This window comes from Salmo trutta, chromosome 37 (genome assembly GCF_901001165.1).
Source record: "Salmo trutta chromosome 37, fSalTru1.1, whole genome shotgun sequence".
NCBI classification, from domain to species: Eukaryota; Metazoa; Chordata; class Actinopteri; order Salmoniformes; family Salmonidae; genus Salmo; species Salmo trutta.
Window position 1 is genome coordinate 25,038,572 of NC_042993.1, and position 19,498 is coordinate 25,058,069.

The 19,498-nt window shown below is 42.0% G+C and overlaps 2 protein-coding genes across 2 annotated transcripts in view; both read right to left on the bottom strand.

Moving 5' to 3' along the window:
- Positions 1-10,392, bottom strand: part of LOC115177025 (gamma-aminobutyric acid type B receptor subunit 1) — a 55,855-nt gene extending 45,463 nt beyond the window's left edge. The window contains exons 1-5 of the mRNA XM_029737470.1: positions 10,039-10,392; positions 6,297-6,383; positions 5,978-6,042; positions 5,230-5,368; positions 2,132-2,317 (exon numbers count right to left, since the gene is read on the bottom strand). Of these exons, the coding sequence (XP_029593330.1) occupies positions 2,132-2,317; positions 5,230-5,368; positions 5,978-6,042; positions 6,297-6,375 (469 nt within the window). The 5' untranslated portion in view covers positions 6,376-6,383; positions 10,039-10,392. The remainder of the gene's footprint in view (positions 1-2,131; positions 2,318-5,229; positions 5,369-5,977; positions 6,043-6,296; positions 6,384-10,038) is intronic.
- Positions 10,393-11,033: 641 nt separating this feature from the next.
- Positions 11,034-19,291, bottom strand: LOC115177026 (SH3 domain-binding protein 5-like). The gene is made up of 6 exons (XM_029737471.1): positions 18,560-19,291; positions 18,081-18,143; positions 17,736-17,864; positions 17,340-17,504; positions 15,060-15,233; positions 11,034-13,206 (listed from the first exon to the last, which is right to left on the bottom strand). The coding sequence occupies exons 1-6, from the start codon at positions 18,806-18,808 to the stop codon at positions 12,625-12,627; spliced, it is 1,362 nt and encodes a 453-aa protein (XP_029593331.1). The 5' UTR covers positions 18,809-19,291; the 3' UTR covers positions 11,034-12,624.
- Between the last annotated feature and the right edge of the window lie 207 nt (positions 19,292-19,498).

The following is a 19,498-nucleotide window of genomic DNA, read 5'->3' on the forward strand; positions in this document are numbered from 1 at the left end:
ACGACAGCATACAGGTCGCCGTGGTGGGTAGTATATGGGGCTTTGGTGACAAAACAGATGGCACTATGATAGACTGCATCCAGTTTGTTGAGTAGAGTGCTGGAGGCTATTTTGTAAATGACATCGCCGAAGTCGAGGATCGGAAGGATAGTCAGTTTTACGAGGGTATGTTTGGCAGCATGAGTGAAGGAGGCTTTGTTGCGAAATAGGAAGCCAATTCTAGATTTAATTTTGGATTGGAGATGCTTAATATGAGTCTGGAAGGAGAGTTTACAGTCTAGCCAGACACCGAGGTATTTTTAGTTGAACTGACTAGTAATAGGGGTTTGCAACAATGGCGGCGGATAATTTTAGAAAGAGAGGGTCCAGATTGTCTAGCCCAGCTAATTTGTACAGGTCCAGGTTTCGCAGCTCATGTCCCAAAATCTCTTGAATGGGCTTCAAGATTATATCATAAAATTCAGGAAAACGCAGTCATTTAATATATATACAGTAACAGTCAAAAGTTTTGACACACCGACTCATTCCATTTTCTCTCTTTTTTAAATATTTTCTACATTGTAGAATAATAGTGAAGACATCAAAACTATGAAATAACACATATGGAATCATGTTGTAACCAAAAAAGTGTTAAACAAATCAAAATATATTTTATATTTGAGATTCTTCAAAGTAGCCACCCTTTGCCTTGATGACAGCTTTGCACACTCTTGGCGATAAGGACGATAAGAACCAGTTAGTTACAGGCCGTCTAATGTTTTATATCTTAGATTGCGCTGTTTTTTTTTGTTGCCAGCCCGTACTTTTTAAAAATGAAAACAATATATAAAATAAATGGAGACCTGCAAACTTTCGAAATAAAGAAATATACAGCTGATTGGGGGGAGTTGTAGTTCATGTGTGTAGTTCAAATGAGATGGTTGTAAATTCTCGGCTTCGTGCTTCTTCTTCGGCGTCAAATACGTTGAAGTAAATTTATACCAAAGTACATATACATTTGAACAAATATGAAGCCCATTCTTAGCCTACAAAACGAGAACACAGATGTAAAATTGATGTCACTTTCATAGGGTATTACACAATCGTTCACAATTATTCATAAAATATGTCTTGTGTCCACCAGGTGGCAGTACTATAACTCCCTGTTCAAGACAAGTACACAGAACAGGGGGGTGAATGTCAACTGGTTTTCTTGGATTTCTCGCATCCTCCGTTCTTGTCTCCTTCTCAAAATGAGGAGAGGAACCGAGGTGAGGAACCTCTGATCTTCTCCGCCGTTGTGTTTTGAGATGGAGGCAAGGAGAGAGGATGCGAGGAGTCAAGGAAATACAATTAACATTCATCCAAAGATGCTGAATACTTATCATTTGTACCTATACACACCTATGATTTTCACACAAAACAAAGCATATACACCATTGTAGAATACATGCATGGAGACACAACTATATTGACAATATATTAATGTACACTGAGTGTACAAAACATTAGGAACACCTGCTCTTTCCCTGACACAGGTGAATCCAGGTGAAAGCTATGATCCCTTATTGATGTCACTCGTTAAATTCACTTCAATCAGTGTAGGTGAAGGGGAGACAGGTTAAAGAAGGATTTTTAAGCCTTGAGACAATTGAGACATGGATTGTGTGTGTGTGCCATTCAATGGGTGAATGAGCTAGACAAAATATTTAAGTGCCTTTGAACGGGGTATGGTAGGTGCCAGGCACACCGGTCTAAGTGTGTCAAGAACTTCAACGCTGCTGGGTTTTTCACACTCAACAGTTTGTATCAACAATGGTCCACCATCCAAAGGACACCCAGCCAACATGACATAACTGTGGGAAGCATTGGAGTCAAAATGGCCCAGCATCCCTATGGAACACTTTCAACACCTTGTAGAGTCCATGTCACGACAAATTGAGGCTGTTCTGAGAGAAAAAGGGGTGCAACTCAATATTAGGAAGATGTTCCTAATGTTTTGTACAGTCAGCATATATTGGTTTGTCTATGTATGTTTCCATGGAGTATATGTGTTGTTTCTCCATTTTGAAGCTAAACCAAAGCATTTAATATCAACACCAACATCACAAATTAATAACAGGAATAGATTGGGATTCCATTCCGCACTTACAGAGGCAGACGGGTTTGGGTGAGTCCCACTTGCCCAGCTTGGTGCAGTGTGAGATGTTCCTGCCCTCCAGCATGAAGCCAGCATGGCAGCTGTAGTGCAGCACGGTGCCCTCCACCGGTGGCCCAGGGGGCTTCAGCGCCACCCTCCCATTCTCCAGGGACGTCCACACACGAGGGCACAGCAGCACTGGGGGAGAGATGGGCAGAGTAGTGGGAGGAAGGTTAGTGGGAATGACAGCAGTCATATTTACAAGACATGTACTAACTGGCAGTTTGTTTCTGCTCTCTTGCCAACTCCTTATGGAACATATATGGCATGACAATTCTATAAGGAGTTGGCAGGAGAGCAGAAAACAGACTGGCACCCAGGCTACTACGGTACCAGTGTTCATTTTGGCAGCTTTTTTCTATTTAGTTTTAGTCTTCAAAAATATTTCAGTCACATTTTAGTAATTTCCTTCTTCGTTAGTTTTAGTTATTATCAGTTGACAAAGAAATCGGGACAATTTTGGTTTAGTTTTAGTCATATTAATTTTAGTCAGTGCATTTCTTTCTAATTAATTAATACACCACATGACCAAAAGTATGTGGACACCTGCTCGTCGAACATCTCATTCCAAAATCTTGGGCATTAATAAGTAGTTGGTCCCCCCTTTGCTGCTATAACAGCTTCCACTCTTCTGGGAAGGCTTTCCACTAGATGTTGGAACATTGCTGCGGGGGCTTCCATTCAGCCACAACAGCATTAGTGAGGTCGGGCACTGATGTTGGGCGATTAGGCCTGGCTTGCAGTCGGCGTTCCAATTCATCCCAAAGGTGTTCGATGGGGTTGAGATCAGGGCTCTGTGCAGGCCAATCAAGTTCTTCCACATCAGTATCGACAAACCATTTCTGTATGGACCTCGCTTTGTGCGTAGAGGGTATTGTCATGCTGAAACAGGAAAGGGCTTCCCCAAACTGTTGCCACAAAGTTGGAAGCATAGAATCGTCTAGAATGTCATCGTATGCTGTAGCATTAAGATTTCTCTTCACTGGAACTAAGGGGCCTAGCCCCAGACCATTATTCCTCCTCAACACTTTACAGTTGGCACTATGCGTTTGTGCACTGTATGTCCTGGCATCTGCCAATCCCAGATTAGTCTGTCAGACTGCCAGATGGTGAAGTGTGATTCATCACTCCAGAGAACGCATTTCCACTGCTCCAAAGTCCAATGGCGGCGAGTTTTACACCACTCCAGCCGACGCTTGGCATTGCGCACGGTGATCTTAGGCTTGTGTGCGCCTGCTCGGCATTTACAGTTGCCTGGGGCATCTCTTGCAGGGCAGAAATATGACGAACTGAATTGTTGGAAAGTTGGCATCCTATGACGGTGCCATGTTGGAATGTTGCTGAGCTCTTCAGTAAGACCATTCTACTGCCAGTGAGCTATGGAGAATGCATGGCTGTGTGCTCAATTTTATTCACCTGTCAGCAATGGGTGTGGCTGAAATAGCCGAATCCCCTCATTTGAAGGGGTGTCCACATACTTTTGTATATATAATGTATTTTCCTCTTACTTCCATCATGTGCACATTCAGCTAGACTAGGCCTACTATCCCCTAATATAGCTGGCACATTGCTATTGCGGCCGATTGTAACCAATGTCAACCATGATTTACCATATACACTACGAAGCCTTGGCTACAGGTTAAACAATTTAGCTATACAGCTCTTTTCTCCCAATCATTCCCATTGGATGGGGGTAAATAACAGCGATTCCTTTAAAAGGGGGAGAATCTGAGCTTTCCAACAATGCCAGAATTATTACTGTACTCCTAACCTCGTCTCCAGGCTTCAACTGCTGACACATAGAGCCTGGTAACAGTGGGGACCGTTTGGGATTTACTGAGTGACATGATAATCAGTTCAAATTCTGAGCAAATCACACGACTATGAGGAGTGGCTCCAAATCGAGGCCGAAAAGTTGTGTTATGGTGCATCACATATCACCGTTCATGCTAATAGCTAGCCAGCGTAACTCTGCTAGCCGTCCGGTAACACAATGTCACTGAATGCTGTTTATACACTTCAGATATAGCAGACTCTGGAATATCCATATTGCACGAGCTAACCGAGTTCTCTTCGTTGCCCCCGGACGCAGCACACTTAGAGGGAGGTTCTAAGGGTTGCGCTAGATGGTGATGGGCTGAGAGATCAGCCAATTAAAACCAGTGGTTGTTTCGTCCGCTCCTGCCATAGGCTTCCTGTCATGTCCCGTTCTGAGGCGTTGGGAAACCAGATGGTTCGACAGAAAGAGAGCCAGGCGGTCGGCTAATTCTCCTAACACTCAACAAATAGCATTAATATTTCCAATCTGAAATACACTGCGCTCACATTTGCTGACCATGAGAGGATCAACACAGATGAAGAACAGTGCACATGGGAAAATAGAGCTTCCAATCTGATGTGATCAAAGCAAAAATAGTCTACATTGAAATAAAAGGGATTAAACATTATTGTTTCTAGTTAAGGTTAGTTACAATTGAAGTGTCCTGGCCTGCTGGCTATGCATCAGTTAAAAAATGTTGACTGACTGAAGTGACGTGTGGGAGAGCTGGGCAGATCAGCTCAATCAGACCATGCAACTGAAAGACGTTCATTCCGCCAAAGAGAGGATTGCATTACATATTCTGCAAAGGCATGCATATGCATATTTACGATTGGAAAGAACAGATGAAAAGGAGCTTCATGTCAATTTGAATGTCCATTTGTCTCAAGTGGAATTCTCATATCGTTACATTTTCATCAACTGAAATGAAAACTAATTTGTTACCATTTTCTGTTTTTGTTTATGGCTTCTCGTTATCGTCATTTGTTTTCATCAGGAAAAATAGGTTGTTGACAAATATTTTGTCATAGTTATTGTTGATGAAATGAGCACTAAGTTACAGAGCAGAGTGGCGCACAATAATCAATGATACATCAAAGATATCCTTAAGTAGTAGCAGTGATATAGTCTAGTCAATCCAGGAATTCACTCTGACAGGCATCGAAGAGGGAATTTACCCTTGACAATAAAGTCAAACAGGTAGACTGTAAATAGTGTAGAGAGTACTTACAACATCTGCTGTGCAGTGTGATGTCGGTCCATGTGCCGTTGGGAAGGCACTTCCTGACCTTAGGGCCCACTATGACCCTGTTCCCCCTGCAGATGTACTCTATCTCGTAGTCCACTGGTAGGATCTGCACATTGCGGATCTGCACACAGAAATAGATGACGTAGATTGATGTTTAGCTATGTCTTTAAATATGTACATCACCTGACTAATGAGTCATTTTTCCTATAGGCTTCAATGCGTTGCTATGATTAGGACAACAACAACATAGTAGACACTAGATATGGCCATGCTAGAGAGAACCAAAGGGCCGATTACGTCAGAATTGACAAGCAACTATATGAGCTATTTCTACTTTATCTAGGGTTGTATATGATTAAAGGTAGTACTGATAGTACTGTGATAGTAGGGATTGTACTGTGATAGTAGTGATAGTACTGTGATAGTAGTGATTGTACTGTGATAGCAGTGATAGCAGTGATAGTACTGTGGTAGGAGTGATAGTACTGTGATAGTAGTGATAGTACTGTGATAACAGTGGTAGTACACTCTTAGAAAAAAGGTTCCAAACGGGTTCCTCGGTTTGAACTCTTTTGGGTTCCTTGTAGAAACCCCTGTGAAGAGTTTTACCTGGAACCAAAAAGGGTTCTTCAAAGGGTTCTCCTATAGGGACAGCTGAAGAACCCCTTAAGGTTCTAGATAGCACCTTTTTTTCATACAGTGAACTGTGATGTTATTGAGAGTACTGTACCTGTTCTTGTGTCAGGCCTCTGTAGCGGATGCCTCCATCTCTGGGAGGACGGATGATGGCACAGCCTAAACAGGAGATGAGAGAAAGACATGATGAGTGGAAGAATAATCACTTACAGTAGTCTACATTACAGTCATGAGATATGTTACACTCCAATTATAATCATCACTCCACATAACGCCTTCCTCCATGCATTCAACAACATTGTGAGGATGCTCCATTTAAGTCATTTTGCAATCTCCACGGTTGTTCTAACTGCTAACACACTTACACAAACACAAGTTGCACACACATGTACACACACAAACACAATAATTACCTCCAGTTGTTGAATTATGCATGGCCACAACAAGAGATGGCAGAGCATACACAATTATAAGAAACAATAGCTGTGCCATTTCTGGATCTGGAGAGGGAGAGGGAGAGGGAGAGGGAGAGGGAGAGGGAGAGGGAGAGAGAGAGAGAGAGGGAGAGGGAGAGGGAGAGGGAGAGGGAGAGAGAGAGAGGGAGAGGGAGAGGGAGAGGGAGAGGGAGAGGGAGAGAGAGAGAGGGAGAGGGAGAGGGAGAGGGAGAGGGAGAGGGAGAGGGAGAGGGAGAGAGAGAGAGGGAGAGGGAGAGGGAGAGAGAGAGAGAGAGAGAGACTAAAGGATTAAATAAGAAGATAATGAAAGGAAGCGACAGAGAGGGAAGGTAGTTATAAACAGCCTTTACACAGTAGTCATTATATTGTAACAAAAACCTCAAGTTCATTGGAGGAACCAACATTCATAATGGGATAGTCTTATCAAACACACACACACACACTACAGGTAAAACATTTTAGAACACCTATTCATTCAGGGGTTTTTCTTTATTTTTACTATTTTCTGCATTGTAGAATAGCAGTGAAGACGTCACAACTATGAAATAGCACATATGGAATCATGTAGTAACCCAAAAAGTGTTGAACAAATCAAAATATATTTTATATTTGAGATTCTTCAAATAGCCACCCTTTGCCTTCACATGTAAAAAGGGCTTTATAAATACATTTCATTGATGACAGCTTTGCACACTCTCAACCAGCTTCACCTGGAATTCTTTTCCAACAGTCTTGAAGGAGTTCCCACATATGCTTGTTGGCTGATTTTCCTTCATTCTGCGGTCCGACTCATCCCAAACCATCTCAATTGGGTTGAGGTCAGGTGATGGTGGAGGCCAGGTCATCTGATGCAGCACTCCATCCCTCTCCTTCTTGGTAAAATAGCCCTTACACAGCCTGGAGGTGTGTTGGGTCATTGTCCTGTTGAAAAACAAATGATAGTCCCACTAAGCCCAAATCAGATGGGATGGCTTATCGCTGGAGAATGCTGTGGTAGCCATGCTGGTTAAGTGTGCTTTGAATTCTAAACAAATCACAGACAGTGTTGCCAGCAAAGCACCCCGACACCATAACACCTCCTCCTCCATGTTTTACGGGGGGAAATACACATGCAGAGATTATCCGTTCACCCACACCGTGTCTCACAAAGATATGGTGATTGGAACCAAAAATCTCCAATTTGGACTCATTCTACATTACATTTTAGTCATTCAGCAGACGCTCTTATCCAGAGCGACTTACCGTAGTGAATGCATACATTTCATTTCATGCATTATTTTAAAATATATTTTCTTTTGTACTGGCCCCCCGTGGGAATCGAACTGACAACCCTGGCGTTGCACACACCATGCTCTACCAACTGAGCCACAGGAAAGGCCGACTCCAGACCAAAGGACAAATTTCCACCAGTCTAATGTCCATTGCTCGTATTTCTTGGCCCAAGCAAGTCTCTTCTTCTTATTGGTGTCCTTTAGTAGTGGTTTCTTTGCAGCAATTCAACCATGAAGGCCTGATTCACACAGTCTCCACTGAACAGTTGATGTTGAGATGTGTCCAGTTATGATGGACTGTCGTTTCACTTTGCTTATTTGATCTGTTCTTGCCATGATATGGACTTGGTATTTTACCAAATAGGGCTATCTTCAGTATACCCCCCTACCCTGTCACAACACAACTGATTGCCTCAAACGTATTAAGAAGGAAAGAAATTCCACAAATTAACTTTTAAGAAGGCACACCTGTTAATTGAAATGCATTCCAGGTGACTACCTCATGAAGCTGGTTGAGAGAATGCCAAGAGTGTGCAAATCTGTCATCAAGGCAAATGGTGGCTACTTTGAAGAATCTCAAATATAAAATATATTTTGATTTGTTGAACACTTTTTTGGTTCCTACATGATTCCATATGTGATTTTTCCTAGTTGTGATGTCTTCACTATTATTCTACAATGTACAAAATTGTAAAAATACAGAAAACCCTTGAATGAGTAGGTCTTCTAAAACTTTTGACCGGTAGTGTAATTCATAACCATTGACAAGGACAACCCAGATGATCATCTAAACCAGTGACCAAACAACAACGTACACCAACCTCCATATGTACACTATTCATCTAGTAACAAAAACCTCACCTACAGCAGTTCAGTGAGTAGTGCTCCTGCCACTAAAGACCAGTGTGTTAGTTGTTACTAATATGTACTGGCTCCATGCGCTATAGAGAGATAGTATGAGAGCAGAACTCACTCTGCCATAACCCTTTGCATAATGGAGTGGGGTAGGTCAAGACCGCTCACTCATTCCAACAGTGTGCTTTCAGTGCTAACACAGCCGACACAGCAGCCATACGAGTGTGTACTAAAGTATAAATACACCTAAATATAGCCACTCGTTTGAAGTGCTGAATAATGAATGCAACTTCATCATGTTGTCACACAGAGAGATGGAGAGAGAGAGAGAGAGAGAGAGAGGAGAGAAAGAGGGAGAGATAGAGAGAGGAACAAAGCTCCACAGTGAGATAGATGGTGGGAAGGAAGGGAAGGGTAGTGGAGGAAGACAGACAGACACTGTTGGATACTTCATTAGCATTATGGGGAATTTATAGAGCACTAACAAGAGCATGCGGGAGGAGACAGACACGGAGAGAAAGAGAAAGAGAGAAAAGGTGGGAAATGCAACGAAAAGTATGTGTGAGACAGAGACAGAGAGAGAGAGAGAGAGAGAGAGAGAGAGAGGGACAACACAGTGGGAGACACTTCTCACATACTGAGATACATAAAATCAAACTGTGTGAGCGTGGTATGGATCAGACAGCTTAAAATATATCAAGCTAGCCAGCTTCATAAATATTATGGTAATGTCAGTGGCCTATATTAAATCAACAAGATGTGCTGTAGCTTTAGGTGCAGCAAAATTAATTGCAGCACCATGGACAGCGGATGTATCTGAACAAAAGATTCCAACTGGGACGAGCATAGAGAAACATATTTCAGGACCATGGACAGCACCCACGGCATCACAGATACGTATCTAAGCCAGAGACCAAAACGGCGACACACAACATTCTATCCATAAGATGTAGCTTATTTATTAAGCAAGCCACATCTGATATGCTATTAGAAAAATGCCCTTAGCAATGAAAAATAGCCATATGTTTACAATGGTGTGCAGGTGGATTTCAACATCGAGACACGTTCACTGGACTGATATCGCCTACAAACGCTTTAATGAGGGTCGCTCTTAGGGTGCTACCAACAGTAGGCTACTGGTAGTTGCTGGTCCGTGTTGACACCGCCGGGAATCCTTGACGGCCTATCGAAGAAGGCCAGCCCTATGTCCGTTTGCAGAATTCAGATTTGAGAAGTTCGGATTTCATGCCAATTCTAGCATGCCATTCATTCCCATAGCCTAAAAACATTCACTGAAAATGTGCAAAATATATCTAAAGATAAACTCACGTCATTAATAGGTAGGACTGCGTGTTATATTATGCTACGATAATAAAAAACAATGTAAAGTCGTTCCTGCTTGGCGAAACCTGTCATTTACGAGAATACAATTTACATAGGCTAGAGTAGACCTGTCATCTGAATACAAATATAATACAGTCAAATCTATGCAAGCTTGATTCCTTAGAATTATGCACGATTGTTTAGGTTGCATACTGAGTAAGAGATTGTAGCATGTAATCATGTGTACTTACAAATACTTTCAACGCGCTCAATCAAGATGACCGTATGTCCGTCGGTTGCGACTCGTTTGGGAACACCCAAATGTCGAATTATTTGGTAAAATGTGCTTCTTTGCAACGTACTGTATGGCTATGCTTTTATGGCTATAACTGTGCAATCCGGTCCCCATGCATAGGCTATACATTGAATGTCAAAAACAACCGTATTAATCAGTCTATTGCCATCTACTTCAATTTCGTATGGTGATAAATCAGAAACGAAAAATGTACATATAAATACACGCACTATATACAATCGCTCCCCATATACGACGAAACACCGAATCCTCACACTCCCTCCCTTTTTTCTCTCCCTACAATCTCCAGCTAATTCACGACGTCATGATGGAGACGTACGTAGGTTGGCCTATCGTGCGTAAAAGTCATTTTCTCACGCATACATCTCCTTTTCCAAGATGCATGTTGGAGGTATTGGCCCACGCCAGCAAATCGTGATCATGGCAAATCTAAGAGCTTTAATGTTATGATAAGCGTTATGGAGTTATCCTAATCGGTAAGTATTTATAGGCAATAAGCAACATGGAAGATTCCCAATATATGCAATTTAAGCCAGTATTAAGCCTTTAGATCCTATGTCAATAAAGCAGGAATAAGTCGTTTCTACAACATTGACCTCTATTTTCAGCTTTAGTAAAACCAGAGATGTTCTTATAACAGGCTTTGGTACCCATCTCCCTCACCCTCCTCTCCTGACATCTATTCTGAGAGCACCCGACTCCTTCATATTTCTATCCTGGTTGAATAATTGAAGCAGGGGGATAAAAGATAACTCCTCTCTTTTCCTGTCTCCTCCCAGCTCTCTAGCTTTTTCTGCAAACCCCACATTCTCCTCTTCTACAATCTGCAATTTAGTATCACATCCTCATCCTTAGATAGTGTTGAAGTACAGTATGAAGTAGAAGACATACTGGAAAATACAATATATTGGGTCTAAAAATGGCAAAAAGTCAAGATTCTCTTATTTTATTGTTTAACTATTTGATATTAGATACATGTAAATAACAACAGTGAACTGTACTATATAGCTGGGTGACATCACACTACTGCACCACTTTATGAATAAATAAAGAGGAAGACATCAAATGGACAATGATTGAAGGGTTGAAAGCATAGAAATACAATTACTAGTCATTCTATTTCTATGGTTGAGAGCATGAGGGGAAGAGATGGATATATTGGAAGTATGTAAAGAGCGGGACAGACAGAGGTCAAATCAGGAATACAGCACATAACCAGATTTAAATAAGATCCCTTTAAAATAACTATACAAGGACATTCAAATACATTTGTACATTTCATTATTTTCTCTATAATGTTGTAATTATACACAAACTTACATTTAATCTATTGAATACATTTCTTGTACCCTCCACTTTGCCAAAGCAGTACACAGAAAACATATTCAAATTAGTAAAATAAAAAAATAGAACAAGTCTAGACAAAACAGTGTTAGGATGACTCATAGATTATTCAAATTAATCATATGGTCAAAAGCATGTCCTTCATGGGAGTATTTCTCAACTGTTGACCACAGTTTAATACTGTATACACAGATTTGAACAGAATGCTGTTGCAGCCAGTGCTATGCTGTCTTTGTTTGCGTCGTACTGTGTCAAGGGCAAGGCACATTTCAGTTTACGACCCAGGTGGCTCTAAAGAAACAATATATTGGGAAATTATTTTATTTAAAAAATAAACAAAAGGATCTTAAAATGATGGGCTTAAAATAGTAAAACAGAATATTATGTCAGCGTGATCTTTTATGAAAATGTATTCCATTTTTTAGTTAGCCCTGAATAGTAGTACACATATAATAAAAGTCAAAATAAATAGTCTGGAGTGCTTTCTGTCATCAAGCAAGTTGTCAGAATGGAGTTTGTAACCCTCTTTAGTGTGTTTTGGGGTCCTATTGATTCGAACCCTGAAACCAGGTTTCCAGAATACGTAAAAAAAATTAAAAAAAACATTCTTGCACTTTTTGCAATACGCGTTTGAATTTATGTACTAAAATAAACAATATTTAGTGTGAAACAAAAAAAAAAAAAAATCTATATTCGACGTGCATATGAATTCACACGTACTTTTTTGTTGCACAAGAACATTGTTTTTAACTTACACCAGAAATTCAGTTACCGTCATTTAGATTGAATAGGGACCCCGTTTGTCATGTTTATTGTAGTCTCTTACGTGGATTGTTCCTTCATGCACTAGGACATACCTGTCTAAGGTTTCCTTATTGCCAGAATAAGGGAAGTAAAGCAGCTAATCTCAGAGGCATGTACAGTCTAGGAGTTTCAGTAGTGTTGTAATATGATGCGAAACCTGTCAGGCTCCTTATATTGTCAGGTCTTACTTGTCAACGTACCTGTGCTTCGTTTCTACTGAGTGTCATACACCCGTTTAAATGTGTTACTTTAGATACAGGAGATCTGATTTTCCTCTTATTTTATATTTTGGTCTTTGCCAGGATAATGAGCTAGCTAGACCGGACACTTATTTTCTTTTCAATTGATAAACTATAAGCGATAAGGACAGCTCTTACAAGCTGAAGCTCCTGTGATGTTGCTTCAGGAACTGCTGTTGGCGTTGCATTTGTCCTTCCCTTCTTTCTCTTTCCCTCCCTCCCCCTCTCTCCTCCCTCTCATTCTCTTCATCCTCCCCAGGCAGACTGCCCACATCGCTAAATTCCCCGAGGTGTTCGATGGAATCGCATTTCTCCAGGTCGGAAGCGATGGTCTGCAGACTGAAGACGGAGAGGGAATCTGACCCTGCTCTCTCTCCATGTGTCTCGGGCCTCTCTCGCCCGTTCTCGTTCTCCCTGTATTTCTCCACCAGCCCAATTTTCTTATCCGCCACTCCACTTCTGTCCACCCTGTCAGTCTTTATTGCCCCTCCTCCACATGCCCCGCCCTCTGCACCACACACCACACTGTCCGACTCCGCCCCAATAGGGGGACTCCGCCCACCACAGGCCATGGTTTGTCCACCTTCTGTTTGGTCCCGCCCCCGCTGAGCGTGAATGGCCTCGCTGATTTGCTCCAGTTTGTGCAGGGCGACAGAGTAGCGGTTTTTCACTTTGGTCACATGCTCCTCCAGCTGCATCACTTTGGTTTTGTGCTCCTGAAGTCACAGAAAACCCAATATGATGAAGAGAAAAGACAGAGCAACATACAACATTACTTCCTCCTTGGTTTGAGGCCAAAGAGGGAACAATAACCAATAGGAGCGATCATGGATGCACATGAGAGCTCTGTATCAACCATTTCCCTGCTTTTCTTACAATAACAGCTTGAAATTACATATATATTAATTGCAACATATATTATATATCACAGGAGGTTGGTGGCACCTTGATTGGGGAGGATGGGCTCATGGTAGTGGCTGGAGTGGAATAAGTGGAACGGTATCAAATACACCAAACACATGGTTTCCATGTGTTTGATGCCATTCCATTTCCCTCGTTCCAGACATTATTATGAGCGGTCCTCCCCTCAGCAGCCTCCACTGTTATATATCAAATACAGTGCATTCGGAAAGTATTCGGACTCCTTGACTTTTTCCACATTTAATTTGTTACAGCCTTATTCTAAAATGGATAAAATAGTTTTTCCCCCTCAATCTACACACTATACCCCATAATGACAAAGCAAAAACAGGATTAGAAATTACTGCAAATGTATTACCAATAAAAAAACGTTAATATTACATTTACATAAATATTCAGACCCTTTACTCAGTACTAAGTTGAAGCACCTTTGGCAGCATTTATAGCCTCGAGTCTTCTTGGGTATGACGCTACAAGCTTGGCACACCTGTATTGTATTTGGGTGTATTTTTTCCCATTATTCTCTGCAGATCCTCTCAAGCACTGTCAGGTTGGATGGTGAGCGTCACTGCACAGCTATTTTCAGGTCACTACAGAGATGTTCGATCGGGTTCAAGTCCGGGCTCTGGCTGGGCCACTCAAGGACATTCAGAGACTTGTACTGAAGCCACTCCTGCACTTAGGGTCATTGTCCTGTTGGAAGGTGAACCTTCACCCCAGTCTGAGGTCCTGAGTGCTCTGGAGCAGGTTTTCATCAAGGATCTCTCTGTACTTTGCTCCGTTCATCTTTCTCTCGATCCTAGCTAGTCTCCCAGTCCCTGCACCTGAAAAACATCCCCACAGCATGCTGCTGCCACCCCCATGCTTCACCTTAGGGATGGTGCCAGGTTTCCTCCAGACGTAACACTTGGCATTCAGGCCAAAGAGTTCAATCTTGGTTTCATCAGACCAGAAAATCTTGTTTCTCATGGAATGAGAGTCCTTTAGGTGGCTTTTGGCAAACTCCAAGCGGGCTGTCACATGCCTTTTACTGAGGTCTGGCCACTCTACCATAAAGGCCTAATTAGTCGAGTGCTGCAGAGATGGTTGTCCTTATGGAAGGTTCTCCCATCTCTACAGAGGAACTCTGGAGCTCTGTCAGAGTGACCATCAGGTTCTTGGTCCCTTCCCTGACCAAGGCCCTTCTCCCCCGATTGCTCAGTTTGGCCGGGCGGCCAGCTCTAGGAAAAGTCTTGGTGGTTCCAAACTACTTCCATTTAAGAATGATGGAGGCCACTGTGTTCTTGGGAACCTTCAATGCTGCAGACCTTTTTTGGTACTCTTCCCCAGATCTGTACCTCGACACAATCCTGTCTCGGAGCTCTACGGACAATTCCTTTGACCTCATGGCTTGGTTTTTGCTCAGACATGCACTGTCAACTGTTGGACCTTATATAGACAAGTGTGTGCCTATCTTTGTTTTTTCTTTTTTATAAAATGTACAAAAACTGTCTAAAAACCTGTTTTCACTTTGTCATTATGGGGTATTGTGTGCATAATTAATTAATTTAATACATTTTATAATAAGGCTGTAACGTAACAAAATGTGGGAAAAGTCAAGGGGTCTGAATACTTTCCCGAATGCACTGTCTATTATATATCTATGTACCTCAAGTATGTAGTTGAACTGGGCCTTGAGCTCAAAGTAAGGCTTGGACTTAACGATGACCCTCTTGAGAGATTTCTGCAGGGTCTGGACTCGAGCCTCTGCCGTCTGACAAGAGTGGGTGACACGCATGTGCTCCCGTTCGCTGCGTAGGCGCTCCTCCTCTGCCTCGTTCACCTTGAGCACACAACCACACAAAATGTTAAGGTGGGAAAACACCCCAATCAGTATCTTAACCCCCAACCAACCTAACAAAACAAAACTGCCTAACTAATATAAACCAATCCAATTAAAAACAGAGTTTAGGCATAGGAGAAAATAGCTACGGGGGGGGAATGGTAAGGAAAATACTGATTCAATGTATACCATATCAGCCACCTCAAATAGCCTACACATTGATCACGTTTGATGTAATGATACAATGATACAGATTGCAACACATAAACTGGAATACTGCTTACACTTGTAGCTGGGGTTTCCCCATGTTGCCTTGGAAGTAGCATAGTTGACCAATATCCTGCCAAACTCATTTTAAACCAGTTTTAGTCATGGGGGAACATACAGTTGAAATCGGAAGTTTACATACACCTTAGCCAAATACATTTATACTCAGTTTTTCACAATTCCTGACATTTTATCCAAGTAAAGATTTCCTGTCTTAGGTCAGTTAGGAATCACCACTTTATTTTAAGAATGTGAAATGTCAGAATAATAGTAGAGAGAATTATTTATTTCAGCTTTTATTTCTTTCATCACATTCCCAGTGGGTCAGAAGTTTACATACGCTCAATTAGTATTTGGTAGCATTGCCTTTAAATTGTTTAACTTGGGTCAATCGTTTCAGGTAGCCTTCCATAAGCTTCCCACAATAAGTTGGGTGAATTTTGGCCCATTCCTCCTGACAGAGCTGGTGTAACTGAGTCAGGTTTGTAGGTCTCCTTGCTCGAACACGCTTTTTCAGTTCTGCCCACAAATTTTCTGTAGGTTTGTGGTCAGGGCTTTGTGATGGCCACTCAAATACCTTGACTTTGTTGTCCTTAAGCCATTTTGCCACAACTTTGGAAGTATGCTTGGGGTCATTGTCCATTTGGAAGACCCATTTGCGACCAAGCTTCAACTTCCTGACTGATGTCTTGAGATGTTGCTTCAATATATCCACAAAAGTTTATTCCTCATGATGCGATCTATTTTGTGAAGTACATCAGTCCCTCCTGCTGCAAAGCACCCCCACAACATGATGCTGCCACCCCCGTGCTTCACGGTTGGGATGGTGTTCTTCGGCTTGCAAGCCTCCCCCTTTTTCCTCCAAACATAACGATGGTCATTACAGCCAAACAGTTCTATTTTTGTTTCATCAGACCAGAGGACATTTCTCCAAAAAGTACGAGCTTTGTCTCCATGTGCAGTTGCAAACCGTAGTCTGGCTTTTTTATGGTGGTTATGGAGCAGTGGCTTCTTCCTTGCTGAGCAGACTTTTGGTTTATGTTAATATAGGTCTCGTTTTACTGTGGATATAGATACCTTTGTACCTTCGTTTCCTCCAGCATCTTCACAAGGTCCTTTGCTGTTGTTCTGGGATTGATTTGCACTTTTCGCACCAAAGTACGTTCATCTCTAGGAGACAGAACGCATCTCCTTCCTGAGCGGTATGACGGCTGCGTGGTCCCATGGTGTTTATACTTGCGTACTGTTGTTTGTACAGATGAACGTGGTACCTTCAGGCATTTGGAAATTGTCCCAAGGATGAACCAGACTTGTGGAGGTCTACCATTTTTTTCTGAGGTCTTGGCTGATTTGTTTTGATTTTCCCATGATGTCAAGCAAAGAGGCACTGAGTTTGAAGGTAGGCCTTGAAATACATCCACAGGTACACCTCCAATTGACTCAAATTATGTGAATTAGCCTATCAGAAACTTCTAAAGCCATGACATCATTTTCTGGAATTTTCCAAGCTGTTTAAAGGCAAGTCAACTTAGTATATGTAAAGGTCTGAAATAAACTGTCTGTAAACAATTGTTGGAAAAATGACTTGTGTCATGCACAAAGTAGATGTCCTAACCGACTTTCCAAAACTATAGTTGAAAAACGAGTTTTAATGACTCCAACCTAAGTGTATGTAAACTTCCGACTACAACTGTAGCTACTTGGCGGTGGGGTGGGGATTGTAAGGGAAATACTGATTAAATGAATACCATATCAGCTCGCTCACATACTGATGAACACATTTAGCATTTTATTTTGTATTGATGCAGTTATAGCAGTAGCTGGGGTTTCCCCTGTTACCTTGGAGGTAGCATGGTTGAGCATCTCCTGCCAGGTGGGGTCCAGGGTGTTCCTGCCGTCGGCCATGAGGCCCTGCTCTGCTACGTACACCATCTCCCTGGCAGCCGTGTGCATGGAGACGGCCCGCTCATAGCTCAGCGCTGCCTTCTGGGTCTCCTGCTGAGCCTGTGAGAGGGACAGCCAATCAGATACTGAGAAAACAGGGCATGCAGTTGCACAGCAACCAATCACGTGGGACAAACGATAAAACTGTTGTTGAGATTTGAGAAAAGTGGGACAAGCAGGTGAATGGCAAATACTGCTTCGTGTCCCATATTTTGATTCAGTGATAAAGAACTCTTGAAATGTGTTGTTAAAAATGCAACAAAATCCCACACAGTGCATGTACAACAGTACCTCCTTGGCAAGTCGACGAGCCTCATAGTAGGGCCTGGCCTTCTCGATGCAGGTACCAAGCTGGGAGCTGTGGGCGTTCAGTTTTCTGGCTGAGTCTGTGAGGATCTTCCTGTAACCCGATCTGGCATCCTACACATACACAAAATTAATTTCTTATCAGATTTTATTGTAATGGGCATTTCTGCTCATTTAAAGCATATTTTCCAGATTAACAATGGGTTTACTGCATTTTATGGGAATTGAAAATGAACTGACGATTGATTCTTTAGAAAAACCTGATCAGTACCGAAAGGGGTGATGTATGGGGCCAGGTTTATCATGGGAGAGGTGATGATATCCACTTACATCCAAGTGCAGTTCTAGTTGGTTGATTTCTACACTGGCCTCGTTGAGGTGTTCCAACTCTTCCTGGAAACAGAAAATATATGAGGGAGCACAGGAGGAAGCAGATACTTTGATTCGTTGGTTTGTAACAACACAATCAGTTAATATTAGCTCTCTTGGAACCACTGTTACATTTGATGGATAAACCCTGTTGATTTCAACCTGGATGAACATAGATTAATCACATCATGATATCAGAAAGAGTGGCATGTGCACAAACATTGATTTCATCTTCCTGAATTAGCCCTCATGGACTGAGAAAAACATCACTCCCCTGTTGAATTATCAACAGTAGGCTAATAGACCATCCAATACCACAGACTGCAGTGAATCTACTCATGCATGCAACTCATTTTGTAAACCTTTAGCTATGTAGCATAGACCAGGAAATCCCATTGAGATCAAAATATATTATAAGGGTTCAGTCAACTTTTCCCCACCTGAATTCTGGGATCCAATTCCTCTTCATATGGGCTGTGCAGTTCACCTTCGTTCTTCTCTTTACACTCTTCTCCCTCGAAGGTGTCTTTCTCTTTGAGCACCGATTCAGCTGTATCTCCATTAATTTCCTTGTCATTTGTTTCCCCACCCTTCACCTCAGCATCCCCACCAGGGGTCTCTTCCCTCCATTCGCCCACTTCGGGGTCTCCTGAGCCGGCTGGGCTCACACGCAAATCACCTGGCTCCATTCCAAGCCCAGGTAGCAAGCTAACGTTAGCTAACAAAATAACGGTACCTTTGTTTTTCTTTTTAGCCAACTAGCTGTGTTCTAGCCAGTTACTAACTGCGTTTTGTATGTGTGAGAATTTGATTAGGACCATAGGGAAAAAACTATTTTGACAGACAGCAAAGCCAGACTATCATTCAACCCGCTAGTTTAGCCACAGGAGGCTAACGTGACAACACTCCCAGTACAGTAGCTAGCTCTACAGCTATTATTTAAAAAGAAATTGCCTGCAAATAACGGACATTGAAATTAAATATAATAGCCGATAAATAATTATATTTTTTCATCACCAGTAGTCTCTCCTCCATCTCTCCCACCTAGCGTTCCCTCCACCGCTTGCTTGCTAGCTATGTTCTTAGCTAGCAAAACAAAAGGTAAATAGAGAACGCTTACCTCGTCCTTTGGTTTGAACTCTTACTGGTTCCGTAGCCATGCCTCGCCTTACTTGCAGGTTCCTTCTCGACAATGCAACAATAATAAAAGATAAGAATACGACCATAAAGTAAATGGCTAAGTAGAATAGAATAGAATAAACATTTTAGCATAAGTATAATACAGGAAGGCACCATTTATAGTCCATTATTTAAACGTGTTTTGGAGAGGGGGGGCAATTGTTTAAATTGTTCAATATTTCGTAGCCTTATGTGAGGTG

What these genes read in the sequence shown, in the direction of transcription:
- LOC115177026 (XM_029737471.1), bottom strand. Translation starts at nt 18,808, where the DNA reads ATGGAGCCAGGTGATTTGCGTGTGAGCCCAGCCGGCTCAGGAGACCCC. An exon ending in AACTAGAACTGCACTTGGAT is followed by an intron (nt 17,865 to 18,080) that starts GTAAGTGGATAT and finishes GTGTATGTGTAG; the next exon opens with GATGCCAGATCGGGTTACAG. An exon ending in AGTTCAACTACATACTTGAG is followed by an intron (nt 13,207 to 15,059) that starts GTACATAGATAT and finishes CTGTGACTTCAG; the next exon opens with GAGCACAAAACCAAAGTGAT.